The 18,258-nt window shown below is 42.9% G+C and overlaps 1 protein-coding gene across 2 annotated transcripts in view; it reads left to right on the top strand.

Moving 5' to 3' along the window:
* Positions 1 to 6,541: 6,541 nt before the first annotated feature.
* The window catches only part of SEC63 (SEC63 homolog, protein translocation regulator), an 82,665-nt gene continuing 70,948 nt past the window's right edge, over positions 6,542 to 18,258 (top strand). Inside the window, 1 exon segment of one of the 2 annotated variants that reach the window (NM_001133135.1) lies at positions 6,542 to 6,737. In NM_001133135.1, the coding sequence (NP_001126607.1) occupies positions 6,614 to 6,737 (124 nt within the window). In that variant the 5' untranslated portion in view covers positions 6,542 to 6,613. 2 annotated transcript variants of the gene reach the window in all.

Raw genomic sequence — 18,258 nt, 5'->3', positions numbered from 1 at the left:
GTGACCTACGGTTGTCCTCACCACTCATTATATGCTAATTATAATACATTAGCATGCTAAAAGACACTCCCACCTGTGCCATGACCATTTACAAATGAAATGGCAATGCCAGGAAGTTGCCCTATATGGTCTAAAAAGGGGAGGAACCTTCAGTTCTAGGAACTCCTCACACCAATCCTGAAAAACTCGTGAATAAGCCACACTTTGTTTAGCATACAATCAAGAAATAACCATAAGTAGACTCAGTCAAGCAGTCCATGCTACTGCCCATGCCACTGCTCTATAAAGTGGCCATTTTTTTTTTTTTTTTTTGAGATGGAGTCTCGCTCTGTCGCCCAGGCAGGACTGCAGTGGTGCTATCTCAGCTCACTGCAAGCTCCGCCTCCCGGGTTCACACCATTCTCCTGCCTCAGCCTCCTGAGTAGCTGGGACTACAGGCGCCCGCCACCACGCCCGGCTAATTTTTTTTTGTATTTTTTAATAGAGACGGGGTTTTACCGTGTTAGCCAGGATGGTCTCGATCTCCTGACCTCGTGATCCACCCGCCTCGGCCTCCCAAAGTGCTGGGATTACAGGCCTGAGGCACCGCCCCCGGCCAGAGACCTCTAATTTTATAAGCTTTAAGACCCACAATATTTGTTTTTCAACAAAATGATTGACACAGGATAATTGATATCTTCCCTGAAGCTTGTTTTAATCCTTACTGAGAGTTTTCTTTCTTCTTACTCAAATATATACCTTTGAAATTTCCCAGAATGAATTCTTCTATTTAATTATGACCACTCTCCCAAGTTATATTTTGATCTGGGTGGGAAATTTCAGTAAGTGCTATTTTATGGCATAACGTGTAGTGTCAATCATTATTTTTTCATTAAAGCACTTTACATATGTAGGCATCTTAGTCTGTTTGTGCTGCTATACCAAAATACTGGACACTGAATAATTTATAAAGAACCAAAATGTATTTCTCACAGTTCTGGAGGCTGGGAAGTCCAAGATTAAGGCACTGGCAGGTTCAGTGTCTAGTGATGGGCATGGACTCTGCTTTCAAGATGGTGCCTTGTTGCTGCATCTTCCAGAGGGGAGGACTGCTGTATCTTCATGGCAGGAGGAGAAGGGCAAGACACTAAAACACTAACACTTCATGAAGTTTCTTTTATAAGGACCTTAATCCCGTTTATGATCATCTGTTAAAGTCCCCACCTTTTAATACTATGACATTGGCAATTAAGTTTCAACACCTGAATTTTGGAGGGGACACATTCAAACTATAGCAACTGGTAATGTATAAAATTAATTTATAAAGGAATGACCTGAGTTTGTTGATGTATCTCTGACAATTGGCTTTAGTGCAAAAAATTCTCAGCTATATAATCACAAAAGCAGGGATAGAAAAAGAACAATAGGTTGGGTACAGTGCTTGTGCCTGCAATCCCAGCAATTTGGGAGGTCAAGGCAGGAGGACGGCTTGAGTACAAGAATTCAAGACCAGCGTGGGCAACACAGTGAGGCACTCTCTCTACCAAAAAACCCCACAACAAACAACAAACAAAACAAACAAAAAACCCACAAAATTAACAAGTCCAACATACTCACAAAAAGAAAGAAGTCAAAATACAAACCTGCTTCCAATACCAAAGGAAAACCACAGCCCTCAATTCCTCTTTTAGGAATGTTTTCATGGTTGATCTTAAACTAGTTTTGCTGTTTTTCCAACTCATACCTCTCTTTACATTCTCTCCAGATAGGAGATTGTGGTTTTGTTGGGTCTGAAGGGCCTTAGTGGGTCAGGAAATAAAAGGATTGCAATGATTTAATACCTTTTACCTAGTCAAAGTTCCAACATATGGTCATGATTTGAAATTTCAATTGGAATAATATTTCGGAAGATTTTTGTAAATCATAAGTGTTGTACAAACATTACTTTGTTGATGTTACTGTTGTCATAAGCAGGATTGGTTACTTTGTATCAGAAGAGATTTAGCCTTTTAATGAAAAAAACCTCCGGTATAACATTAAAGATAACATTAAAACTCGCGTTTAACATTAATTTTCTAGGCTTTGGCAGTAAAGCTTATGTTCTACTGTAGCGTGGGGGAAAGGGAAGAAGACTGGAAGTAACTGTGTATCCTTATTTAATCATAATTTGGTTCCTTCCAGTTTCTTTGCAGCTAACTCCACCAGTAGATAATTAAATAATGTTGATTATGGCTACAGAAATATTCTTTGGTATGTATAAATTTAAGTCAAAAATATAGTATAAGGATGACTGGCTAGGAGCGATGGCTCGTGCCTGTAATCCAAGCACTTTGGGAGGCTGAGGCGGATGGATCACTTGAGGTCAGGAGTTCGAGACCAGCCTGGCCAGCATGATGAAACCCTGTCTCTACTAAAAATACAAAAAACTAGCTAGGCGTGGTAGCAGGCGCCTGTAATCCCAGCAACTTGGGAGGCTGAGGCAGGAGAATTGCTTGAACCCGGGAGGCAGAGGTTGCAGTGAGCCAAGATTGTGCCATTGCACTCCAGCCTGGGCAACAAGAGCAAAACTCCGTCTCAAAAAAAAAAAAAAAAAAAATTAGCCGGGTGTGGTGGTGCTGGTGCATGCTTGTAGTCCCAGCTACGTGGGAGGCTGAGGCAGAAGAATTGCTTGAACCAGGGAGGCGAGGTTGCAGTGAGCCAAGATTGCACCACTGCACTCCAGCCTGGGCTACAGAGGGATACTCTGTCTCAAAAAAAAAAAAAAAAAAAAAAAAGGATGACTTACAAAGAAGGAAAGAGTCACTCTAAGGAAAAAGCAAAGTATGAAAAGGAACCCCAAAATAGTCAGGCTTTCTACAGGGAAAATGTCTATCTAGCAATTAAAACAAAATTAAAATTGATTAAAATATTAAATTACATACACAGAGATAAGTACTAAAATGCCCAATGCCTTTTTTTTTTTTTTGAGACATGGTCTTGCTGTGTCACCCAGGCTGGAGTGCAATGGCACGATCTTAGCTCACTGCAACCTTCACCTCCTGGGATCAAGTGATTCTCCTGTCTCAGCCTCCTGTGTAGCTAGGATTACAGGTGCCTGCCACCACGCCCAGCTAATTTTTGTATTTTTAGTAGAGACCGGGTTTCACCATGTTGGTCAGGCTGGTCTTTAACTCCTGGCCTCAAGTGATCTGCCTGCCTTGGTTTCCCAAAGTCCTGGGATTACAGGGCTAAATGCCTTTTAATATATGTTGTTAGACTAAAGACAAGTTATGTCTGTAGCTTTGCTTCTTCCATTTTTTTTTTTTTTTTTTTGAGATGGAGTCTTGCTCTGTTGGCCAGGCTAGAGTGCAGTGGCGTGATCTTGGCTCATTGCAACCTCTGCCTCCTGGGTTCAAGTGATTCTCCTGCCTCAGCCTCCTGAGTAGCTAGGCTTACAGGCACCACCACACCTGGCTAATTTTTGTATTTTTAGTAGAGATAGGGTTTCACCATGTTGGCCAGGTTGGTCTTCAATGTGATCCATGGTGCCCAGCCATATTAATTTACTTTTATTAAATATCTCACTAAAATAATTTCTTGAAACAATTTTATTAGGTTAAAAATATCTGCTGGGCATGGTGGCTAATGCCTGTAATCCCAGCACTTTGGGAGGCCGAGGTGGGCGGATCACCTGAGGTCAGGAGTTCGAGACCAGCCTGGCCAACTTGGTGAAACCCTGTCTCTCCTAAAAATGCAAAACTTAGCCGGGTGTGGTGGTGCATGCCTGTAGTCCCAGCTACTCGGGAGGCTGAGGTATGAGAATCACTTGAACCTGGAGGCAGAGGCCGCAGTGAGCCAAGAATGCACCACTGCACTGCAGCCTGGGCAACAGAATGAGACCCCATCTCAAAAAAAAAAAAAAAATGTGATTCAGAAATTGCGATGAAATTAATTAAAGGTATGATTAAGATTTGCTTTGGAGAATATTTGGGTGGTCTGAGGTTATCTGTGTTCAGTAATATTAAGTTCTAGCATAAATTATACGTATACTTTTGAAAATAGAGGATACATTTTCAAATCTTCAACATGCTTTGGTTAAAAAAAAACATTTTAGATTGATCTGGGGTTTTTTCAAATTGCTATTTCAATTTGGTTCAAGCCAATTTTAGGCATGACCCCAAAGCTGCAGTGAAAATATTATTCCTGCAGAAAGAAAGAAGGGGAGTATTTATCATCAATAACTTATATTGCTACAAGGTTACAAAACTGATGTATTATCTTTAAACAAATGCCCAGCAAAACATAATAGGAGTAATTAAAAAACAGTTCAACATTATTAAAACCCAGGAAGACTTAATAACATCTTCAACAAACAAAAGGAACTTCAGGATCCTGCTTACTTCAGCTGAGACAAGTCTGTGACTAATTTTCTGTAGCAAGGCAAATTGTTCACTCTGGGTATATCAGCATTGGGAGATCACAATGCTATGTTGATTTCATAGTTCAACCTTCCCTTCATTTCTTGGTTTTATTTTTTCACCTATAATATAATTTTGAAACTCCGTGCAGAAAAAAAGTGAGGAGGGAAATGCACAGAAATGAATTTCAGAAATTTCGTTTCAAAGTGAGTAGATAGGAAATTTGAAAGGAAGAGAGAATACGTATGAACATAATCTATTATGAAGGAAAGCATTACTAATTACGATAGATACTAGTTTTGAAGACATGAAATAAAAGACAATGAGCAACCAGATTTTTCCTCCAACAATGGAAGGAATATTATAATGCATTTAGTTAACAGAGTATAAAGTATTAAAATGAGTCCTTAAAATACAGCGTAATATTTGGTATTTGCATATTACACACTTTCTCCTTTGAAAAGCATTTTCACAATTAGTCCTTTCAATCTCTGCAACCAGGTGGGCTATCCTTTTAACCCAGAGAGGGGCAATGGACTCTGGGATAGACCCCAGCCACAGCTGCCGCTGGACCGTGGGGTCGTTCAAAGATCTGGGCAGAAGGCCAGTTCCCAGCTCAGCAGACACCAGCCTCTAGGGTCCCACACCCAGGGGAGGGAGAGGCTCCCGAGAGCGACTGCTCCCGCCACCGTCCATCCCTGAAATGCAGGTTCCTGTTCACAGCCCGCGGGGAGAATGCCAATCACTGTCAGGAAATGTTAAGGTCCTGGGCGATGGAGGGTCAAGGGCACACTGGCTTTGTGGCGTCAAAATGATATGGGTTTGAATCCTCAGACATTCTCTTACTATGAGGGACCTTGGGCAGTCTCTCTGGGGCTCAATTTTCTCATTTATAGAGCAGACATACTTTGCTTTATTCCATGGGGTTTACTGATGACTAAATGACACAAAACAATAAAGGTCTCAGCCTACCGCCTGAAGCTGGTGGTTATAATTAGCAGCTCTGGAATGGGTAGGGAACCATTTGTAACGGCTTGGGGAAATCTTCATCTGCAAGATGGGCACAGCGTAGATTCAAATCTGTCGCCCAGTGGAGAGCCATCCGGTCTCACTGCAACCTCCGCCTCCCGGGTTCAAGCGATTCTCCTGCCTCAGCCTCCTGAGTAGCTGGGATTACAGGTGCGTGCCACCACACCCGGCTAGTTTTTGTATTTTTAGTAGAGACGCGGTTTCACCATGTTGGTTAGGCTGGTCTTGAACTCCTGACTTCATGATCCACCCGGTCTCCCAAAGTACTGGGATTACAGGCATGAGCCACTGCGCCTGGCCAGATAGTAAACATTGCTTTGAAAACACAACTGCAACCCACACCTCCCGCAACCCACACCTCCCTGTCCCCTAATTTTTTTTTTTTTTTTTTTTTTTTTTGAGACGGAGGCGCGCGCCACCACGTCCGGCTAATTTTTGTATTTCTAGTAGAGAGTGGGTTTCACCATGTTGGTCAGGCTGGTCTCGAACTCCTGATCTCATGATCTGTCCGCCTCGGCCTCTCAAAGTGCTGGGATTACAGGTGTGAGCCACTGTGCCCGGCCTCCCACCCCCTATTCTAAATGACACTTGTTTCCAAAATATGGGGGCTGGAGGAGGAGATCCAGAACCCAAGGAAACGTGATCAGCCACGGCAATTAATCGAGAGGGCAGGACAGGCTAAGCCTCAGCTCTTCTCTGAATATCTGGGACCCCTGCACAGCCAGGTGAACCGCCCGCGACCGCTGCTCCGGCGGGAAGCCTTCGCTGGGATCCTACACGCCAACGCCCGGAATCCGGCTTGGGGCGCTGGGAAACTGAGCGGTGGAGGAAGGCGGAGGTGTTAGGGGTGGGGCCCTAGGGAGGAGTTAGGGGGCGGGGCTTTGACGTTAGGGCGGGGCTAAGGGCGAGACCTCGCCGAGTTCCACCGTTGCGCTCGCCACGTCTCCCTTAGCGAGCGCGTTGGGGACACGCAGTGGGAGGGAAAACTGAGCGGGGCGGGAACTATCTCCTCTCGCGAGAGCTGGCGACGGCGGCGGCAGCAGCAGCGGTGGCGGCGGCGTGTCCGTGAGAGTGGCGTGGGGGCGGGGAGGAGAGGCGGCGGCGGCAGCGTCCAAGCTACGCCACTCGGGCCGGGGCGTTGGGAGCGGGAGTGCAGAGCGTGGTCGTGGCGGCGGCGGTGAGAAGAGCGAGGCGGAGGAGGGGGTGCCATGGCCGGGCAGCAGTTCCAGTACGATGACAGCGGGAACACCTTCTTCTACTTCCTCACCTCCTTCGTGGGGCTCATCGTGATCCCGGCGACATACTACCTCTGGCCCCGAGATCAGAATGCCGGTGAGTCCCGCCGGCCTTTGCCCGCGAACCCGCGCAGGCCCCGCCAGCGCCCCCAGGCCCTGCGGCGCCCGCTTGCCCGGCCCCAGCCCGCGGCGTCCGGGATGACAGGGACGGTGCGGCCCGGCCTGTGTCCAGAGTCCGCCACTGGCGGGGCCCGGGTCAGCGGCGTTTCCCTCGGCGCTTCTCCACCTCCCTTCATTGTCCTCAGGAGTTTCGCTCGCTCCATCTTCTCCATTGTTGTGGACGCTCCTTGCAGCCTCCTCCTGTCTCTTTGTCTTCTTTGCCTCTGCTTTTATTGGGGATTTTTCTTTATGGAGGAAGCGGGATGGGGACTTGGGAGGTGAGCAAAGAGTTGGCCAAGGAAGAGACTGAACGGGCGGGCACAACTCTTCAGTCCGTCCACTTCGCGGCCCTCCTCCCCCGACTCCCGTTTCCCTGTTGCAGCTGCTCTTAACAGATGTTTTAGGGCATCTCTGAGCCGGGTGGCATGCTTAGGACTCCAATTGAGCTCTCCACCGCCTACCCCCGTCACTTCCTCCCGTTGCTTTTTCATTTGTTCACTCACTGTGGGGGTTGGAAGCAATGCCGTTATTCCTTTTAGCAAAAATAGGCTTTTTTCTATTTCCTTTTCTTTGGAGTTTCCTGTTTGTGACGGAAAAAGTGCAAGTATGAAGGATTAAGTCTCGTTTAATTAATCTTGCAGGGAATTTTGAGGTAGTGGGTCGATTTGCTTTTGTTTCTAAGTCTTTTCACATTAAACGACATCGAATTAAAGCACAGAATAACAGATTCTTTTCATATTTCACTTGATGTTTGGGTAATGTTTGCATCCATTTGTTGCACTCTACTAGGACATATGGCAGATGATATTCTTAAAGCTGATGTAACTGCGAGGGCCTAATGGGTTATTTATGGTAGTGTTAACAGTAAGGAGTAGGTTTTGAGTATTAACAACTTAGGGAAAGCTTTCTGTTGCACAAGAGCTGTGCTAACTTGCTTAAATATCTTCTCTTCAATTGGGTGTGCTGGAGGTCTAGGTTGTCCAGGTTATATACTCTACTTGGGGAAGTTGTTAACAGTGAAGCCTTGAATCAGCTCAGAACTTGTTACACTTTCAGATGGATTCAGTGTCCTGTAACGTTCTTTTTCCCCCCCGCCCCATGTGATCTGCAGGAAACTAACGTTCTTGAGTTGGAATAGAACTAAAATAAATTTAGGATAAATAGTAACAAAGGATTCCATCATTTTGTACATTTGACAATAAGTTTAAAAATCCATTAGATGCAAAAATCTGTCCAAAGTTACTAGTCTTAATACTTTTTTTACTCAATGGGTAGTTTATGAAATTTGGGTCTTGGACTGTTGTGCCTTATTTCCTAAGTACATTTAAATTGTGTGGGTTCTTCCTCGATGTTGAAAAAGGAAAAAAAAATTGGGTAGGTTCTTTGGGCAGTGGTTGTGTATAAGTGAAGTCTTAATGCTGTAATAGCTTCTTTTCTTATCTGCAAACCTAGGCCATTCTTGTGGTTGTTGTATTTCAAGTTAAAAGGGTCCACTTTTCAGTAGTTTATTTTCACCTAACAGCCATTATGTGTGCAATTGGTAGTGTAGAAAACAAAAAGGTATTGGGAGAGTAGTCGGTGGGTTTGGCCAGAATGTGTTTTGATCAGGCAGAACAAAGGCATAAAAAAAAGTGTTTTGAGAAACTGCCCTGATTTCAGAAATTAGCCATCATTTTTTAATCTACATTGGATTTTTAAAGTTTTTCTTTTTTTCTTTTTAAAGCGGGGAGAGTCTCATTTGACCAGGCTGGTCTTGAACTCGCTTCAAGTCATCCTCCGGCTTCGGCCCCCTGAGTAGCTGGGCTTATAGACTTGAGCCACTGTGTCAGGATGGATTTTTGAAATTTGAAAGTCATATTTTCATGGTGAGTTTCATATTATAAAATTCACCTGATTTCATAGAAGAATCATACTATTTATTTATTTATTTATTTTTATTTTTTTTTGAGACAGAGTCTCACTCTGTTGCCCGGGGTGGAGTGCAATGGCTTGATCTTGATTCATTGCAGCCTCCACCAGCTGGGTTCAAGCAGTTCTGCCCCAGCTTCCCGAGTAGCTGGGATTACAGGCGTGCACCACCATGCCTGGTTTATTTTCGTGTTTTTAGTAAAGATGGGGTTTCACCATGTTGACCAGGCTGGTCTTCAACTCCTGACACCAGGTGATCTGCCCTCCTCAGGCTCCCAAAGTGCTGGGACTACAGGCGTGAGCCTCCACGCCCTGCCAACAAGTCATACTTGACCCCCTTCAGCATATAAGTGTCTTTGAAAAAGTGGTGGTAGTTTAGGTGGAGGGAATTAATACTATTTGTAAATCATGGACTTCAACTTTTACTTTATTTAATCCTCTTAAAAATGCAGTGAGGTTGGCTGGGTACGGTGGCTCACGCCTGTAATCCCAACACTTTGGGAGGCCCAGGTGGGCGGATCACCTAAAGTCAGGAGTTCAAGACCAGCCTGGCCAACATGGCGAAACCCCGTCTCTACAAAAATACAAAAAGTTAGCTGTGAGTGGTGGCGGACGCCTGTAATCCCAGCTACCCGGGAGGCTGAGGCAGGGAGAATAGCTTGAACCCGGGAGGTGGAGGTTGCAATGAGCCGAGGTCGTGCCACCACACTCCAGCAATGCAGTGAGGTAGGTTCTATTATTATCTCCATTTACAGGTAAAGAAACTGGGGGTAGAGCATGTAAGTAATTTTCCTGTATGGTTGAGCTGGGATTAGAACATTGGTCGCTTAGCTTCAGAGCCCTGTGTGGTTTCCATACTGCTAGATAGAAAGTTAGGTGAACTATTATGGGTGTCAGTTTGCCCGTTTTACATCCGGCTCTCTGCTTCAGGCTTGCCTTAGTCAATATGCATATTTTGATGTATTTGTTTGCTCTTATTCAAAATCATGTTATGAAAATTAAGGTGAACACTTAAATACTATTCTAATCATTATGAAAATTGTTGGGCACCGCTTGGACTTTTTTCTTGGATTTACCCTAATAACTTGAGTTGTTTCTGTGGAATTACAGTTGTATTAAAAGGATGTTTTCATCATACTGACTTTTTTTCTGCAGCCCAGTTGCAGTATCTTGAATATGAAAGAGAAATCTTGAATTACTGCCTCATTCAAAGCTCTGAATAAGGAACTTTTTTCAGAAGTTTGCTGCAAAATAATTTGCCGACTTGTACAGGAGGCTACTGAATAATCTTTATCTCACTTAGGAAATAGTTATGTTCTGTCTTGGAATATTAATTTGTTTGGTTATTGGTGCATTTTAGACCCTATAGGGTCTGTTTGAGTATAAACGCTGTGTTACCTTTCTAAAATCTGAAGAATTCTGAAGCACATTTGTTCTTAAGGATTTTAAATAAAAGATGAGGACCCCCGTAGTACAGTTTTGGGGAAACACAACAGCATATATAAGTATTTTTATTTTTTGAGATGGAGCCTCGCTCTGTCACCCAGGCTGAAGTGCAGTGGCGTGATCTCGGCTCACTGCAACCTGTGCTTCCCGAGTTCAAACGATTCTCGTGCCTCAGCCTCCTGAGTAGCTAGGAAAACTGGCGCGAGCCACCATGCCTGGCTTATTTTTGTATTTTTAGTAGAGATGGGGTTTCACCATGTTGGCCAGGCTGGTCTCGAACTTCTGACCTCAATTGATCCACCTGCCTCGGCGTCCTAAAGTGCTGGGATTACAGGCGTGAGCCACTGTGCCCTGGCCACAACAGCATATTTTAATACTTGTTTTTGAGGCTTAGTTTATTTAGTTTTCCTGTGAAACAGTTAAGTAGCCAAATACAAAAATGTAGGCATGCGTTTGAATTTCAGACTTCTGACAGTATTTTCAGAGATAGCGTGTGCATGAAAGCATGAAAAGGTTTGCTCTGGCGGTTACACAACCTTAAAGTTCAGTTTAAGTAATTTTTTTTTGTTTGTTTTGGCATGAAGTCTCACTCTGTCGCCCAGGCTCCGGTGCAATAGCATGATCTTGGCTCACTGCAACCTCCACCTCCCAGATTCAAGCAATTCTCCCATCTCGGCCTCCCAAGTAGCTGGGATTACAGGTGCCTGCCACTATGCCCGGCTAATTTTTGTATTTTTAGTAGAGACACTGTTTCACCATGTTGGCCAGGCTGGTTTCCAACTCCTGACCTCAAAGGATCTGCCCACCTCGGCCTCCCAAAGTGCTGGGATTACAGCTGTGAGCCACTGTGCCCAGCCCAGTTTAACTAATCTTTATTGAGGTTTTTTTGTGTGTGTTTTCTGCAACACATTTGGGACTTTCAATTTTTAAGGTTGACAGTTGTTTCAGCCTGGCTGTTTTGGAATTAGTGGGCTCTTGAATACATACACCAGAAAGCATAGCACCATTTCACAGCTTGTAAAGTCTACGGTTTGAAAAATGGAAATTGTTTACTGGCATATTCGACATGTTAATTGAACGTACCTGTTATCTAAAACATTATTAATGGAATCCTTTTGCCTTGATTTTTGCCTAACATGTTTAGCTAAGTGTACTTATAATTAATACCCCTTTTAGTAGTTAAAGGGTCCTATTTGTTTTACTCTCTTGGTTTGCAAATTGGCTGAATAAAATGAATACTTCTTCAGACAATTAAGGACAAAAGCTCTGTATGCAATAACACGGAGGGCTTAGATTTCCTTGGTATAGTGATTCGTAACCCTGGCTACACATTAGAATCACTTCGGGAACTTTTTTTTTTTTTTTTTTTTTTTGAGATGGAGTCTCGCTCTGTCACCCAGGCTGGAGTGGAATGGCGCGGTCTCAGCTCACTGCAAGCTCTGCCTCCCGGGTTCACACCATTCTCTTGCCTCAGCCTCCCGAGTAGCTGGGACCACAGGCGCCCACCACCACGCCTGGCTAATTTTTTGTATTTTTAGTAGAGACGGGGTTTCACCCTGTTAGCCAGGATGATCTCTATCTCCTGACCTTGTGATCCGCCCGCCTCTGCCTCCCAAAGTGCTGGGATTACAGGCTTGAGCCACCGCGCCCGGCCCACTTCGGGAACTTTTTAAAACACTTGTACCCATCCCCAGATACTCTGATTTATTTGGTCTGGAGTGGGTGTTGTGTACTGGTATTTTTTAAAGATCCCTATATGATTCTAAATTGTAGCTGTGTTTGAGAAGTGCTGCTTGGAGGAGAGCTTCCTTAGTAATGGTCTTTTGCTGTAGTTGTCATTTTGGGAGGTAGTGTATTTGTTTTGTTATGTGCTGTTTGCTAACAACAACAAAATCCAAAAAACTAATGTGTTAGCCTTTTTGTTTTACATAGCTAAGAAGCACTAACAGAACAGTACTGTAAAGTTCTGGGAGTTAAAAGCCAGATATTTTTGTCAAACAACTTCAATGATACAAGTTTACAATCAATTTATCATAGTTGTCTATTAATGGCTTCCAGAGTATTTACCGTTGTGCTATGATTGGAGCCTTATGTAATTTGATATCCTTAACATTTTGAAATAATTGCACATAATTACCTTAACACTACCCATCTTTGGTATTGCCAACAATACTGTGCTGTGACCTTTTGTGTGCACTGCCTACTTTGTGCTTTCTTGGTAATTGTTAATGTTTGTCTTTCCTAGTGCTTTTAAAATGAGAAGTGTTCTTAATGTTTATGTGGAATTTCAATCCAACCATTATTTGTAAGTGCATAATTTTGTTTACTACTTTTTTGATTTACAATATAAGAGTTATCACTTTAAACATTTTATATCATTAGGCTTTCATTGGTATATTTGACAAGAGAAAATAACTGATTGCTTGTAATTATTAGAATTTCAAATAATCAAAAGCATGCTTTTATTCTTTCCTTAGGTTATGGAAAGAATTCCTTTTGAACTGAGATAAAATGTATCATTTAAAAAAAGTTTTTGTTGACTCCTTGATCTTACTTTTGGGGCTTGATCTTCCCTTTTCAAAACTTTTACTTAATCTTACTTTTTCAAAATGCCTGGTTTTGAAACGTGGCTCTGCAGCTTACTGTAATTTTAGGCAAGTTATTAAACTTCCGTGTGTTTCAGTATACTCATCTGTATTGGTTACTGATTTAACTTCTGTGTATCTTAGTATACTCATCTGTATTGGTCATACTCATCTGTTATGGTCAGAGAAGATACTTTGTATGATATCTATCTTTTAAAATAAAATATCTTTTAAAAGACTTAAGTTGTGGCTTAACATATAGTCTATCCTGCAAAATGTCCCATGGCGCTTCAGAACAATGTATGTGCTGCTGCTGTTGGGTAGTGAGCGTTGTATATGTCTGTTAGATCTAGTTGGTTTGTGTTAAGTCCTCTATTTCCTTCTTTTTGGTTGTTCTATCCATTTTTGGGGATGGAGGGTGTATTGAAGTCTGAAACTATTATTGTAGCACTGTCTGTTTCTCTTCAGTTCTGTTGGTTTTTGCATTGTACATTTTGATGATCATTAGATACGTAAATGTTTATAAATGTTATATCTTCTTGCTGTATTGAACCTCTTACTAATATGTAATGTCTTGTATCTCTTGTAATCTTTTTTGTTTTAAGGTCTATTTTGTCTTATAGTCACTACCCTGCTATCTTTTGGTTACTGTTTGCATGGAATATTTTTTCCATCCTTTCACCTTCAATCTGTTTGTGTCTTTGGATCTAAAGTGAGTCTCTTGTAGATGGACGTAGTTGGATCAGGTGCTTTTAATCCATTCTGCCAGTCTTTTGATTGGAACATTTAACCATTTACATTTAAAGTAATTACTGTTAAGGAAGGAGGGCCAGGTGCAGTGTTTCATTCCTGTAATCCCAGCACTTTGGGAAGCTGAGGTGGGAGGAACTCTTGAGTCCAGGAGTTTGAACCAGCCTGGGCAACATAATGAGACCGTGTTCCTACAAACAATATAAAAAAAAAAAAATTAGCCAGGCATGGTGGCACACACTGTTAGTCCCTAGCTACTCAGGAGGCTGAAGCAGGAGGATCACTTGAGCCCAGGAGATCGAGGCTGCAGTGAGCTATGATCATGTCACTGCACTCCAACCTGGATGACAGAAGGAGACCCTGTCACACACAAAAAGTAAAAAGAAGGACCTCTGTCATTTTGCTGTTTTCTATAGGCATATATCCTTTGGTTCCTTATTTCCTGCATTATTATTTTTTTGTTTAGCTGATTTTTTTTTTTTTGTAGTGAAATGTTTACATTTCTTTGCATTTTCTTATTTTTATTTTATTTTATTTTTAAATAGAGACTGGGTTTTGCCATGTTGCTCAAGCTTGTCTCAAACTTCTGGGCTCAAGTGATCTGTGTCTTGGACTCTCAAAGTGCTGGGATTACATGTGTGAGCCACTGCTCACATCTCATTTTCTTTTGAGTATATTCTGTAGTTACTTTTTGTGTGGTTACCATGGGGATTACATTAAACATCCTAAATATTGTAATTTCAATTTATAGCAGCTTAACTTTGACATATAAAAACTCTGCTCCTTTATAGCTCCATTCCCACCTCTTTCAGTATTTGATTTCCCCTAATTACATCTTTATACATTGTGTGCCCCAAAGCATAAACTAATAATTCTTTTAAATGCATTAGTTTATTGTTTAGAAAACAAAGTGTGAATGTAGGGGCCAAGGGAAACTTCCCTTTTGCCCACTGAAGATTTGCTGAAAAATGAACTCAGACAAGGCAGATTAATTGGAGGAAAGACATACACATGTATTTAATGTGTACACGGGGCGAACCACAAAGTGATTCCCCGCATCCCAGTGTAGTTCAGAAGCTTATATACCATCCTGGTGAAACAGGTTATGGGAAGGGGGAGAAGAGGAATTCTGTTGATAGGATTGCTAGGGATAATGGATCAGAGAACAGAGATTAACTTGTACATTATCTTGTGAAGGGTCTGTTTAGGTGTGGTTACCTTCTTGGTCCTACGGGAGGAGAAGAAAAGCAGTTGTTCGTTTTGGTGGGTCTGGATCTTAGGCAGATGAAGGCTTTGGGATGTGGTGGGGGGCATCAGGAGGGCAGGGAGGAAGGTCAGAGAGACCTTGAGGCTTCTTCATTCAGCGTGTCAAAATGCCATATTTTGGGTATCACTGAGCCCCAACATGGAGGTACAAACCAAGGAACTAAAATTGACCAAAAGCCTTCGTAATTTATCCTCCAAGCCTTTCCCTGAAAGTTGCAAGCCTTCAGTAGACTCCAGAGTTACATCTAGACTCAGCTCTGCTGCTGTTCAGTGAGTGAGTGCTAGCCTGAAGGTGGGTAGTGCGGAATGCACTCACGGTAGCACTTTGAGCTAGATTCATGTATTATCTCATTTTATTCATGAGAAAACTGCGTCCTAGAGGAGGTTACCAACTTTCCTAAAGTCGTATAGCTACCAGGTGGAAGATTGTTTGTTGGACTCAACTCTGTCTTATGCCAGAGCATCTCTTGTTAGCCACTACTCTCTGCTGCCTCCTGTAATTAAGTAAATATAACACATTATGATATGTGTTAAAATGGCTACTGGAAAGTGCTTTGGGAGCACATAGGAAGGAGTAAATAATTATATTTTGGGATTTGGGGAAATGTTTCATGCAGAGGAGGTGACACGAGATAGGTCTTAAAAGGTGAGTGGGAGAAGGGCATTCCATATATAGGGGAAAGTATATGCAAAAGCATGGAGGTGTTTAGTAAATGGTAAAGATTTGAATGTGATTGGCACTTACGACCACGTCATGTATTTTAAGAGGGTTATACTTTATCTTGTAAGTTATTTGGTAAACAATGGAGATTTTAAAGTATGGTAATAAAACATGGTCAGTTTGGCTTTTGTGAAGTATTGTGTGGAGAATGGTTTGGTGGGTGGAGGGAGAGGTTGGTGATGGCTGGGTGGGAAACTAGATGGAGGGGGTGTCCATTTCAGAGGCTCTTTCCAGTGACAGGTGGTCAGATTAGAAAGAGAATTCTAAGAAAGCTTGGACTGTTTATTGAATGTAAGTACTGAGGAGAGAATGAGAGTGGAGTGCAGATTTTGAATTTTCACTCATTTCCAGGATTACTTATTTCTTGTCCTCTTGAAAGCTTTTGGTGATTGGCCCAATGATCAGTTTGGGGATTAAGTGCAGGGAAAAGAATGGGGATGAATTTTTTTTTGAGACTGGATCTCATGTTGTTACCCAGGTTGGAGTGCAGTGGCACCATCACTGCTCCACTGCAACCTCAATCTCCTGGGCTGAACCATCCTCCTGCCTCAGCCTCCCGAGTAGCTAGAACTACACGTGCACACCGTCACTCTCTATAGAGTTGTAATTACAGCAGAATGGGTTATCTCAGTCTCCTGTTGAGTGGTTTGGTTTTTTTGTTCTTTTTTTGACAATAACTTCTTGTCTGATAGTGACTGTTTTTGTTTTTTGTTTTGTTTTGTTTTGTTTTTGAGACAGGGTCTCACTCTGTCACCCAGGCTGGAGTGCAGTAGCACAGTCTTGGCTCACTGCAACCTCTGTCTCCCAGGCTCAAGTGATCCTCCCACCACGGCCTCCAAGTAGCTGGGACTACAGGTGCGCCATCATACCCAGCTAGTTTTTCTAATTTTTGTAGAGATAGGGTTTCACCATGTCACCAAGGCTGTGTTTTTTAACATTAGAAAAAACTAGCTTGTATCAGCTTTGTATTCAAAGGGATATGTCTTAATGTTCATATTTAGAGCTTATGGTCGATGTTTGTTTTGAGACGGAGTCTTGCCCTGTTGCCCAGGCTGGAGTGCAGTGGCATGATCTCAGCTCACTGCAACCTCTGCCTCCCGGGTTCAAGTGATTCTCCTGCTTCAGCCTCCTGAGTAGCTGAGATTACAGGAGCCCACCACCACACCTGGCTAATTTTTGTATTTTTAGTAGAGACGGGGTTTCTCCATGTTGGCCAGGCTGGTCTTGAACTCCTGACCTCAGATGATCCGCCCGCCTCAGCCTCCCAATGTGTAGAGCTTACAGTTTTCTCAGGCTTTAGCTCTTGAAGGAATATTAGTGATCTGATAAAACTTTAAATTGTTTTAAAAAGTCATTCCTTCTTTGTTCTATCCTGACAGAGGGGTGTATCAGACATGCAGCATATACACACTTAAGTCCTATACAGAGGAAAGCAGTTGGGAACTTGGCAGTAGGAATTACAGGACAACATGAAGGTTTTATAGATGTGGTGACAAACATTAGATTAATAACTGCATTATGTTAGCCGGGTGTGGTGGCTCACGGCCGAGGCGGGCAGATTGTTTGAGGTAAGGAGTTTGAGACCAGCCTGGCCAACATGGTGAAACTCCATCTCTACTAAAAATATCTGTAATCCCAGCTACTTGAGAGGCTGAGGCAGGAGAATTGCTTGAACCCGGGAGGTGGAGGATGCAGTGAGCAGAGATTGTGCCACTGCACTCTGGCCCAGGCAACAGAGTGAGACTTTTGTCTAAAAAAATAAAAAATAGGCCAGGCGCAGTGGCTTATGCTTGTAATTCCAGCACTTTGGGAGGCCAAGGCAGGCGGATCATGAGGTCAGGAGTTCGAGACCAGCCTGGCCAATATGGTGAAACCCCGTCTCTACTAAAAATACAAAAATTACCTGGGCATGGTGGTATGCGCTTGTAGTCCCAGCTACTCGGGAGGCTGAGGCAGAATGGGTTGAATCTGGGAGGCAGCGTTGGCAGTGAGCTGAGATCGCGCCACTGCACTCCAGCCTGGGCGACAGAGCAAGACTCTGTCTCAAAAAAAAAAAAAAATAAATAAATAAATTAAAAAACAAAAAAACAGGAAAAAACCGCCTGCATTATGTAAAATTGCTTTTATTTAAAGGTCACGTTGCATATCTGCTTGATCTTGGGAGGACCTGAGAAAGATAGGCTTATTTTCTTTTCTTAGATGCCTGTTCCCTTAATCATACTTTTTATTCAGACATAAAGAAGGTGATTACAAATGTATTCATAAATTGCTTAGACTTCCTTTTAAAAATGTTTTCCTGTTATTACCAGACTTTATTGATGACAAATGTTGTTACACTATTTCACCATCACATTGTTTCTTTGAAAGGCATTGCTGTTCATTCTTTTAAAAAGACATTCTTGGCCGGGCAGGGTGGCTCACGCCTGTAATCCCAGCACTTTGGGAGGCCGAGGCGGGTGGATCACGAAGTCAAGAGATCGAGACCATCCTGGCCAACATGGTGAGCCCCCTATCTACTAAAAATACAAAAATTAGCTGGGCGTAGTGGTGTGCGCCTTTAGTCCCAGCTGCTCGGGAGGCTGAGGTAGGAGAATCGCTTGAACTCAGGAGGCAGAGGTTGCAGTGAGCTAAGATCGCACCATTGCACTCCAGCCTGGGCGACAGAGTGAGACTCTGTCTCAAAAGAAAAAAAAAAAAAGAAATTCTTTACATTTTGGAATTGTGTTTATGTCAGTAGGAGTTTTCTCGTGTAGATTCCAACTCTTTTTTTGCTTTAGATTTTT

Source organism: Pongo abelii, chromosome 5 (genome assembly GCF_028885655.2).
Source record: "Pongo abelii isolate AG06213 chromosome 5, NHGRI_mPonAbe1-v2.0_pri, whole genome shotgun sequence".
NCBI lineage: Eukaryota > Metazoa > Chordata > Mammalia > Primates > Hominidae > Pongo > Pongo abelii.
The sequence above is the reverse complement of the archived record's forward strand: the minus strand, read 5'-3'. Positions and strand labels throughout refer to the sequence as shown.